This window comes from Drosophila albomicans, chromosome 2R, assembly GCF_009650485.2.
Source record: "Drosophila albomicans strain 15112-1751.03 chromosome 2R, ASM965048v2, whole genome shotgun sequence".
Lineage (NCBI taxonomy): Eukaryota > Metazoa > Arthropoda > Insecta > Diptera > Drosophilidae > Drosophila > Drosophila albomicans.
Window position 1 is genome coordinate 2713030 of NC_047631.2, and position 12271 is coordinate 2725300.

Here is a 12271-nt window from a genome sequence, read left to right on the forward strand (position 1 = left end):
TAAAATTTTCTTACTTTAATCGATTTATTATAATTTGTTCTATTCTTCCCGATAAACTTGTTTCCAACACTATAACAAAACATGAAACTGTAAAGATGCCAATAACATTAATCAAATACAAATAAATCAAATAAATTTTAACTGCAGTTTGGTTGCGTTCACATAAAATTGTAGAAGATCTTTAAGAAGTACTTCTGTATCGCAAAAAACGTTTTCTGTCATCGGGTCTTAGATTGTTTGGCTGACAATTTGGTATATTTTGTCTAAGCTATATTTTGAATGTATTATTATTTCAATATTCGGTATATTTGTCTTAGTTATATTAATCTATTTTGTATATGGTATATTCTGTATACCTTTTGGTAAATTTAATGGGTAGTGGAAATATCACAGTCAAGCACACTCGATTGTATCTATCTTATTTGCTAGAATACAATTTTGTTTAAAAGAATATTTCGAATTTCTTAACATATTGCAATATTAGCATACTTTGGCAATAAGGAATACTTCCAGAGTTTTTAGCTTGCAGTCAAGTTGCTGCATTTACAAGAGGCTGTCAGTGCAGATCTGTGGACTGGGCTACGAATATCGTTCAGCTTAGAACTTAACTATTAATCTTAAGAATGTCGATTTTAATTTTCAAGAGGTTCCCTAAATTCTTATTATTACATTTAATTCAATTAATTTGTAATATTTGTAAAAATAAACGTAAAATAAAATGTACATCACTAATGAATGAAACAGCTGCGATACATACAAAAATTACGTATACGTACAGATGCTGACCATATAAATGAAGAACAACTTTTTCCCTGCGCATTCACTGTTCTTGTGAGTGAGTGAGAGTGAGAGTATGCGACTGTGAGTGTGTGTGTATGTGTGAGTGTCAGTGTGAGTGTGTTCTATGTGGCAGCTGTCTGTGTGCGTATTGGCGAGGAGGACTTCGACTACGAGAGGGACAGCGACTTCTTCGTTTCGAACATCGTTGTGCTCGTCGTGCCCAACATCAGCTTCAGCTTCAGCTTCATCTACAGCTCAGCTCAGCTCCAGCTCAAAGCTGAGTTGAATCCTGTTGTCGTCATCAGCGTCAGGCGACAGCAACAGCAACACCAACAGCAACAACTACAACATCAGCCTCAGCTTCAGACTCAGCGTCAGCTTCGTGGTTGCCTTGTGCCTTTTATATAAAACCGACAGCGAGTCGAGCAGCCAAGGAGAATGCCGCACACGCACACATAAACACACATACAGCAGCTAGCATTTTTTCTATACTTCGTTTTCGTTTTTTTCCTTTTCACATTTCTTTTATTTCCAGTCAGCAGAAAAATATTCTTATACACGAGAGCTGCGTGCTTTTTTCCTTTTTTCTTTTTTTTTTTTTTGTTATTTTCGCCTCGCTTATTCCAGGCAACATTTGGTGCTTGGCGCTCGGTACTCGGCGCTCTCTTGGCGCCTGCTCCAGCTGCGTGATAGTGTGTGTGTGTGTGAGTATAAGAGTGTGTGTGTGTGTGGAGCAGTCAGTTCACTTTTCTTTTGAATGATTCGATGATTTTAAGCGCCTGCGTTATATGAAAACCAATCGCATCAAAGCACCCCATTAAATTTCATCGTCAGACATATATCCTTGCCATGCACACACACACACACGCACACAGATACACACGTACACATACATGGTAGAGATGGATAGACAGTCAGAGGACATGGCATAGAAATAACAACAGCTGCTCCTGTGTCAGTGTCTCTGCCTATGCTTCTGCTTCTGCCTGTGTCTGTGTTTGTATCTGTGACTGCTTGGGAGGCTGCTTCACTCATCGATTCGTCCGTTCGTCCTTTTGTCCCTTCGTTCTGGCTGGCAGCGTCTGCAGCTGCAGCAACGTCTGCGCCTTTCACTGCCAGACGCGCCCCGCGGCCTGAGGCACTGTTTGTTATGTGCCATCGAAATCCGTCAGCAGACAATGCAGCTTCCCTCCTCTTCCTCCTCAAGCTTCTCCTGCTTTGGCTGCATGAGTTACACCCACAAAATGCTCGCCGAGAGTCGCCTGCATTGTCATCATTATGTGCTGACGGCGTAAATGGCTCTATCAGCGCTTTGTGTGCTGCTGCTCTAGGAGTCGCCTCTCCTCTCCTCTCTCCTCTCCCGTCTCCTGTCTCCTGACTATGACGTGTGAGCGGTTATTCGCTTTAAGGTCGTCTCTTTAAAGTGCTTTTAATGGCTTCATGCAGAAGGCGCTTTTAAAAAAACACACGAGTCATGCGATGCTATATATATACAGAAATATATATATACGTATACCTAAATACTTTCTGTACATAGCCAGTCTATCACTAGCTCCGCCTGCTACCATCCTCCACCCTACCCCCTCTTCCCACCCACCCACAACCCGCTACCAGCTGTCCACTTCACGCTTTCAGAAGCGCCCCAATCTTCTGCTTCTGCTTCAGCTTCAGCTTTGCCTTCGGCTTTTGCATTGGGGTTTTGCTTTATTTGCAGTTCTCATAGTCCTCTTCTTCTTTGCCTTTGCCTTTCCTCTATTTTGTGTTCTTTTTTGCTGGCGAACATTTAATGGGTTTTTCAGAAAATTGCATTTTCTTCTTTGGCACTCTTTAGTCTTTTTGTTTAGCTGCTACTTTCCACGGCAAGCAGAGTCGCAGTTGTTGTTGTTGTTGTTGTTGTTGCTCATGACCATGGCTGCCATATTAGATTTTGAATGCATTTCCGCTTTTTGCCGCAGCGTGGAAACTTTTGTTCGCCATGTTGGCTGCTATTTTCCTCTCTCACTCTCTCTCTCTCTCTCTCTCTGTGTGTGTCTGTGTGTCTCTAAGCTCTGTCTCTGTGTGAGTGAAAATATTTTCGACTGACTGACAGCTGTGCCAGGGCGCCGAACAAAGTGCACTCACTCTCAATGTATGTGTGTGTGTGTGTGAGTTTCTACGTGGCTGCTGCTGCTGCTTGCCTCTGGTTGGCTCTATGACTCTCTGGCTGCATTAAAAGTTTGTTTCATTTCGCTTTAGTTTTAGTTGTTGTTTTGTTTGATGAAAAAGTCCAAGTTGTTGTGCAAAGTTTTTATGCAAGTTTTGCTATTTTGGCAAATGGATACGCCACATTCCTACTCCCTCCTCCCTGCACTCCCCCCACTTCTTGCTAGCTCCCACATTGTTACTCGCTGTCGAGCTATATCAAAGTTGGTCATGTATACTTTGCTCGCTTGTCTATAAATTTGTTGCTTCCCCTCGTATCAATGCATGAAGTTTTTAATCAAACTTTAAGCCAGCTGCTGGCTAATAAAAACCTGTCTAAACTTTCAATCCAACTTCAAAAACTCTTTCGCCAAAATCGTTGCCTACCTTTGGGTGCTATTTCTATATAGCACACTTAACAATTCGCTCTTCGTTCGATTAACATATTTATTTACCATTTACCATAGTAGTCATCTTCTGTCGACCGGTTCACTAATCCACACCGAAGCGAAGCGAGCTGACAAGCTAGTTTTATGGACAATGATAAAAGGCTGCGCTCGCTTATCGATTATACGACACTGTATCGATGATGTGACAAACGAAATGCGAGTTTTGTGGATCGACTGTGTGTAGCATTTAACGGCCGTAAATCTTCAAGGCCGGACAGCAGCCACGAGTCAAGTGGATCAGTGAGTCAGTGATGATTTAACGATGCCACAGCAAAGCGTTTAATTGCCAGTTTCCCAAAACAAACAAACAAGCAAACAGACAGAGAGACAGAGAGACCGAAAAGGGCAAACTTGTATTGTTCGCCTTTTAACGACTTGTTAAAGGTCGCATCAGTTGATTTTATGGGACAATTTCACCTGAAAGAAAGAAACATGCCTCTAACAAGTTTCAATTTCGGTAAATGTGCCGCTCCTCCTAAGAAGTGGGGATGGAGATGCAGACCGTTTTCAAATTGAAAACGTGTCCAACAGCAGTCATCAATTTTTAAACACGAGTAATCACTTTGTAAACGGTGCAGAGACCACTTCCACTCCACTTCCACTTCCAAAAGCCAGTCCCCAGCAACCTTGTCGATTCCATTCCTCGGGGGGGTTGACTTATCCCAAGCTTAAACCTGACGATTACGATGAGGATAAGGCGTATGCCTGTCTATGTCTCACTCTGCTCTCCGCTCGCCGCTCTCTGCCCTCTTCTGGGTGCTTGTCCGCTCTGCCCTGACAAGTATGCCTCAAATTTCGCTGGGGTTCTCTGCTTGATTTCCAAATTTTCGGCACGTAACTTCGCAAAGTTGCACAAATTTTTATACAATTTGTTGCATGCATAATTCAGTAGGACAATCGCCGAAGTCGATTCGACTTCGGACGCATCAAGAGTGAGCATCAGCCGCATATTGCGGTGGATTTATGTATTCCAGCCGTTATTTGTGAGAGTGTCTGTTAACCCCACTTGAAATAAGTTCTGGCCAGCGTATGTCATGGAATTATGATGAGTTAAAGCGAACATCCTTAATTCTAAACTCAGATATTTAAATCCCCAATAAAACTCATAATATAAATCAAGTAACTGGCGAAGAAAAGATTATCGATTAATGGAAAAACAGACAGGGAAAAACAAATGAATACAGACAACATTAAGACTTTTGCTAATCTATTGAAATAAGCGCCATCATTTGTCTATCAAATCAAGCATAAGATACAGTCTGAGCGACCTCAAGCAGTATTTAATTGATGTTTCGATTTCAGTTGTGTTTTCAAACTCAATACTTTAATGCTGAACATTGAAACTGAAACTGAAATCGAAGCGAGCAAATAAGCAAATTTATTAAATTATCATTTATCAAACATCATAAATCAAAGTTTTTAGCTCAGTTTCGGTTTCGGTTTCGGTTTCAGTTTTGATTTTGAATTGGAATTTGACTTTGTCAGCTGGCAGATGGCAGCAACAACAACAACGCCAACAACTATCTATTTATTTTTGAAATGATCTATCAACAGTTGCCGTTTGGCGTTGATGTTTCTGGTTTTTGTTTTGCGTTTGCTTTTGCTTTTGTTGAGCTATGTGTGATGTATGCATATTTATTTTTTATGGCTTTTTGCTCGTCTCCTCGATTCGCCTTTTATGACTAGTTAATTTAGCCTGTTTTTGATTTTGATTTGGCATTTTATTGTTGCTGCTGTCATTGCTCGTTCGCTTTTATTCGAGGGGGGCGCAATGAACTATAAAAACAGCGAATGCTTCAAAAACTGCGCTGCACTTGACAACTCACTGATGGTTTGATGGAATGATGGCCTGATGGGATGAATGCTTGATGGATAGGTAGACTGAGTGACCGACTCGCGGACACTCTAAAATCGCCTGAGTGACGCGCATATTAAACGGCAATCTGTCAAAAAATTGTCTCACTTTTGCTTTCAGTTTGACCTTTGCCAGCTGTCAAAATGTTCGCTGCAAGTGTCAAATGTTGTTGTTGTTGTCGCTGTTGTGGTTGTTGTTGTTGCTGCAGTTATTGGAGTTGCTTCTGACAGGCAGTGGTCGGCAAAAGTGCGAAAAATTAAGTGAGCAAAGGCGACGGCGGGGCAACAACACACAAAACGTGGCTTTGAACTACTAAATCATTTTTGACAGTTGGCAGCGCTGCGACGGCGACGGTGACGGCGACAGCGACGCCGGGGAAAGCCCCAAGCAGCGCAGTCGGCGACGATTCAGTCAAAGTATTTGTGTGCACAGTTTAACCATGACCTTGAGCGCCGTTATACACACACACACACACACACACACATACAAACACACGCCGCTTTTGTTTATGCAATAAATTAAAAGCAATAATTTTTCATCTTGAGGCAGAAGCAGCAACATCGGCAGCAGCAGCAGCAACAGTTGAAAGTTCGCCCGCTGCGGCACATCGCATTAATTTTGTGTAAACTTTATACACACACACACGCGCGCACACACACAGACGCAGACACAGACACGGACATAGAGTAGTAAGGAGGGAGCTAAAGAGAGACGGGAGGAGGCGCAGCAAAAGTGATAAAGCACCACAGCGACATTGGCAGCGCAGTCGACGCCTGGGCAGACATTGTTTTTAACATCGCTGCGACTGCGTCGCCGTGTCCCGTGTCCCGTTACAGAGCGCGCTCTCGTTCTCGCTCTTGCCCTTTTCCTCTCACTCTCGTTCAATGGATAACGAATACGCGCAAAAACAATAATTCAACTTGTGGCTGGAGACTATGCTTGTGTATGTCTGTGTGTGTGTGTGTGTGCTCCACATACGGACACAGTCACAGTCGCAGTCACAGTCACAGGGACAGGTTCAATGCACGCTTTGCGCCTGCGCATGGAAAACAAATTGCAAGCGACAAACACAGACACACACACACACACACGAACACACTCAACTGCTGTCTTTGTCCCTCTCTCTTTGTCTTTCGCTGTGCCATTAATTCTAGCGCTCGCCGGCTTGTTTGACAGTTCTGACAGACGATTATTTAAAGTTGTGCTTAAATGCTCGCTCTCAGACGCGCTCTCTCTCTCTCCCTTTGTGTGTTTGTGTATGTACTTGTGTCTGGCCATGGTCATGGCTATTGCAGTTGTTCTTGTTGCTCTCTTCGTCGTTGTTGTTGTTGTTGTTGGGGGCGCATGTAAGTCACACACAAAAGCGTTGTTCCACTTCCATTCTACGTAGCTTATAATACAAATTACACTTTTTGGCATATATCATTTTCATTTTACTTCTTCTCGCAGTCGCAGTTGTTGTTGTGGTTGTTGCTTTGCACTGTCTGCGCTGTGAGTAAATGTGTCTGGCTGCGTTTACTGGGTTAGTAGGTCCTCTTTCTGGTCCCCAAATCAATTGCGCCTAACGGCAGAAGAGGAGCAAATGTATTGTCCATAAGTGGACATCAGCTACTGGGGTACATTTTTTACAACTATCGCTAATTTGAACGAGTTTTATGATTTTACACACCATTTTTCAATTTAACACAGCGTGACGTCATAAAAACTGAGATGATGATGATGACTCTGAATATGAAGATGATGAAGAGGACGAGGACGAGGACGAAGACGAGGAACAGAACACGCCGGACATCTGCATTACCAGTTGTTTCTTTCTTTTTATGAACTGCAGGCGGTCGGTCAATGATTGCCGACTTAGCCGAGACAGCAACCAGAGCCATAAATCAAATTTCCAGCAAAAATCACGTGCCAGGCAAACATTTGCTCTGACAGTTGCTGTTGATCGTGTTGTTGTTATTGCTGTTGTTGCTGTTGTTGTTGCTACTTATTAATGAAAGCGAAAAGCGCTGCTTATATTGTATAATCACAATCTGGGGCGGCTATCGACTGGCAGAAATCTGCCACTGAGCATAAAGCAGACATCGATTTCCACGTCAGAAACTGGCACAAGTTCATCATCGTCAAAGGAAGAGGAAGAAGCGAGAGCGTGCTGTTCTTTTTTTTGCTCTCTTTCTTCGGTCTTGGAGGCTGGGAAGGCGTAACATGAACGTTGAAAGCTCTCAGACCGCCAGTGTTCAATTTATGAGCCGCAGACAGTCTGTCCCTTTTTATAATCGATTGTAGTTTTTAATTAAAATTTAACTTTATAATGATTTTTTATCAGCTGCTGCTGCTGCTGCTGTTGGGCAGCTCCTTCATTGCGGTGCAGCCGCCAAGTCTGTTTAAGTCTAAATTAAAAAGAAATTTCTCATTTTGAGCGCAGCGGCAAAACAGGATGCGGCCAACGGCGCGTAAACTGGGCGTGGGCCAGGCCGAAACGTGATCGGCAGCAGCAGCAGTAGCAGCTAACAATAAGCTGTTGGATTCGTGACAGACAAGATGATGGACAGACAAACGGACAGACAGACGGACAGACAGATAGTCAGACGTATTAAAGTTTGATCGCATGACAAGTTGGTTAGTTGATTAATGTGCGAACTGACGCAAAGTGAGATGAGAGAGAGAGAGAAAGGGGGGAGGGGTTACCTAAAGCTACTACGATACGATGTATTCAATATAATGTGTTAAATGACTTAATGTGAATGTGACTTACCATCATATGTTAGTTCTGAAGGATTGAGTGATGATAAGAACTTACCATCTGCAACGAAATAAATCGATAAAAGGAATTCATGAAAAACCAGTTACAGACTTCAAATATACATATAATAATAATAATAATGTAAAAAAATTACTATATCGCGTTGCCTTTTGTCAATTTGCACACCTTTTCCGCTGCTTTTCATATTTTATTCATTTTGTTTGCTTATAATACTTATTATTATTAATTCGTTTATTGTGCAGCATTTAATTTAATACGCGCCACGCCGCATTATGCACAATAATTATTTTAAATTCACTTTGACAAGCAATTTTATTGACCACATTGCCTCTTACTCATCCTCTTCCTCATCCTCTTCCCCTCTTCCAACCCGTAACGCCCACATCATTTCCCAAGCTGACGCAGTGCTTTTCCCATTTCCACATGTTAATTTTAATTTAATATTTTGACATTGTCTCGTGTTTTAATTTTGCTGGCAATTTTCTGCGCTTTTATTTGTGTTGTTGTTTTTGTTGTTTTGTTTTCCATAGTTATCGTTGTTGCTGCTGGTTATGTTATCATGCAACAAAAATGCAAATTAACGCACAGATTTATATTTTTTCGTTGGCTATTTTAAAATATTTATAGCTGTCATGCTTAATTTCTTCCCCACTCTCGCTCGATGCTGTTTTTGTTAGGTTTGCACGCATTCCATTTAAATAAATTATTTAATTTTCATTTTAGTTCTTTCTGTTATTTGCTTTCGTTTTTGTGCATAATTTTTTTGTCATTTTATGACGCATTAAATGGCAATTTAAGCCAATCATACGTCGCTATTCCAAAGTTTTATTATTTTATGGGATTTGCATAAAATTTCTTATCCAAAGCGAATCCATCGATGTTGGCATCTCGATGTTGTCGAACATGAATTTGGGGCCGAACTGTTTTTGGCTTATGTTGTAAATAAATCATTGATAATTAACCTGCTGCAGTGGGTATAAACAATTTTACTGTCAATGTTGTCAGCACTGACAGTCGAACATCTTAAATCATTTCGTTTTTCTCCTTTTTCCACAGGCCAAAAGAAGAAACCGAGAAACGAGATTCTCCCAACCTGAGAGTTGACACTTGGCCAAGCGGCCAATGAAAATGAAAAAGCGCAGCAGAGACGGACGCTAAACATGGCTAAGTGATCAACGCTCCCGAAAATGCCAATCGAAATAAAATGAAATACAAATTCGCACTCGCAGCAGGGCTGAAGAATGAATGACTGAAGACTGAAGACTGTTGCCTGAAGACTAAAGACCGAACATCGAGAACAACAACACCTTTTCTAAATGCACTCAAGCAGACTTCTGATGCTTGGACGTCAAATACGCCGTGGTGGCAATTAAATGCCTTGGGTCGCTCATTGCATTGCCAACGCCTCAACAGAGCTCAGAACCAGTCGAAAACTCAGTGGCGACGGCCACAAATAACGCCCAAATATGGCGCAATTTCATTCGCAACGTATCGAATCGATTGCCGATTTGAGGCGATGCCACCGATGCCGATGCCGATGCCATTGCCGATTCATTTCAATTCGTTGCGTTTCGATTTATTTATCACCTGTCGTTGGAAATTGAAATTGCATTTTGTTGGGACCGTCGTCATGTCTTCCACTTAGACTTTAACTTCGACAGTTGTTGTTGTCCAACTTCACCTGTTTTTTTTTGTTGCTTTGTTGCTCGCTCGAACTCTGTTCTTCGATTCTTTTTCTTTACTCGTTTTGTGCTTTGTGTTTTGGTGCTCTTGGGGCCATCGCCCCAGGTAATTATTGTCAACAATTAATGAAAGTCTTTGTAGGCGTGGCAACCTTTTAATGAACAGCCCCTTACCGCAAAAGCCTTTGCCTTTGTCTGTCTCTGACTCTTTTGCCGCAGAAATTAGCAAACGGCTTTTCTATTTGAATGTCCAGCAGAAGGGCGAGAAAAGAGAAGAAACCCATCAACATAATGTAAGACGCTGCTCGGCGCGATAATGAGCTACAATGGTGTTGGCCAGGCCCGAACCAGAGAGACAAGCATCAGAATTCGCACTTTGGCTCTTGAGAGGCTCTTAATGCCTGTCCCAACCTTTTACTTCATTTCGCTCACAACTCCTTTGCCATATTTAAAAGGTCTGAATTCGTTCAGAGCCGTCGACTAATCAGAAGCAACGTCGGGGTCTGGGTCGGGTTTACACGGGCAGTGTGCAAAGAAAGTTGAGAGCTGTGACAGAGAGACCGAAAGTCAAATTGGCTGGCTTATCAATGCACTTTGCCGAGCTACACGTAAACTTACTTTACACGCGTAAACTCTTGATTATGGTAGCTTCGGCCTCGGTGGGGCAACAATGTGACTGCTGATAGCGCTTAGAATTGATTTAAATCGTTGTCTTTTGCATATTTTGTGCATTTTCATGGCGAGGATGTGCTCTGTGGCACATAACTTACACGACTCGATACTCAGAGACTCAATACTCGATGCCCAACTGAATTGCAGTCATTAGAGCGGCAATTGAGCAGACTCTAAACGAGCTTTGGTATCAGCATGCTAGCGTGCTCTTTTACGCTTTGCTGGACTCTGAATTAGAATCAGCTTCAGTCGCTTTGGACATGGACTTGAACTCATTGCAGGCTTGCTCTTGGCATGGTTGGTTGGATGTTGCTTGGTTGGCTTGTTGGTTGTTGGCTGTTGGCTGTTGGCTCTTGGTTGTTGGTTGTTGCTCTGTGGCACGACTGTGGCACGCCGACTTTTTGTAGCAGACAAAATTGTCGACAAATAGTTTACACGGGCATGAAATTGTGCAGGCCGGAAAAGAATGTTGTTGCCATCGTCTGTTGGTGTTTGTGTTGTTCAAGGAATGCGCATAGCTCAAAGTAGTTGCAAGCAAAACATTTGGATTAAATGATTGAGTGCAGCATGCAACAACAACAACACAACAACAACAATTCGAGCATATTCGAAATGCAATCAAAACGCGCTAAAGAAAGAAAGCATTCTGAAGAATGAAAAGAGACGGAGTTTCATGCTCCACGCTTATGTCGAATAATTGAGAATCGCGGAGAGAGGCTCACCTGCTGGGTGGTCAATCGGGGCTTTGCTTTGGTTTGGGCTGTGTTTAATTAAATTATGTGACTAGAAAAAAAGAATACCAAATACGAGAAACAAAAAATGTCCAGTGCGGTCATTAATTCATATCAAAAGGGTAATTGAAAACCGCATAAATTAAGCAAAATGCAATTTATGCACACTGGGAATACGAGTTGGTTTGGCGTGGCGCATTTGACATTTGGCTGCATTATAGTTTAATCTTATTAAAATATTTATATTTATTTAAAATATGCATGCAATTTGTTAATTTAACTGCTGCTGCGTTTGCTGTTTCGCATTTATTTATGCCACGAATTTTTTAATTGTCATTTTTGTTGTTTTTATTTTATTTAACATTTTTTTTGTTGCTTTGATGTTTTTATGTTGCTGTTGCTGTTGTATTTGTTGTTGCGGCAGTCACTGCGCTTAATTGCATTTTGCATATGAATTAATGAATTTTTTATCAGCAAACGTACTCGCTGCAAACTGCACCGCCTCCATCTGCTCAAATATGCAATATAAGCTATACCCCCTTAACCCCCTTCCCCACACACACAGCGCAGTCATCATTTAATTCATTTCATTTTATTTTTTCATGGCAACTGATAATAGAATAAAAACAAAAAAGCCGCGCCAACCACAGCGATTTTTGTTTGTTTTTTTCCCGTTGTATTTATTTCATTGGATTTATGTATTTTTTATGCCCATCTTTTCTGTCTCTGACTATATGTATTTAATTTCATTTGTGGTTGTCGCTTGGCTAACAGAGAGAGAAGGAGGCAAAAACCTAGAGCAAAACACTCCACGAGTCTGTGCAATTGATGGCATATGCTAATTGAAGAGACTACTTATTTAACTGGTTTTCTTGAAGCTCTCTCACTGCCAGCATTGAAAACTTGAACCATTTGTCACATAACACAACATAACAGAACATAACATATATTAAGTTCATTAACAATGGCCTGATAAATATGCGTAATTCACTGTATTCAACTTGTCGTATCGAGTAGTTTGATCTGCTTTTAAGCACACAGTACAAGACGAGGAAAAAGGGTTCGTATCGGTATCGGACACAAATTTCCTAGTTTCATTAAAATGCAATTAATATAGGCTTTCAGCACGTTTATGACATCGGTTCTAGGCACTGACCCAT

The 12271-nt window shown here is 41.6% G+C and overlaps 1 protein-coding gene across 4 annotated transcripts in view; it reads right to left on the reverse strand.

The window, feature by feature from the left end:
• LOC117576137 (homeobox protein homothorax) overlaps positions 1–12271 on the reverse strand; it is a 146544-nt gene that overhangs the window by 36372 nt on the left and 97901 nt on the right. For 3 of the 4 annotated variants that reach the window (XM_052007774.1, XM_034260699.2, XM_034260698.2), the window contains one exon: positions 8018–8065. The exons of the other annotated variant lie outside the window; for it this stretch is intronic. In XM_052007774.1, coding sequence (XP_051863734.1) covers positions 8018–8065 — 48 coding nt within the window. The remainder of the gene's footprint in view (positions 1–8017; positions 8066–12271) is intronic. 4 annotated transcript variants of the gene reach the window in all.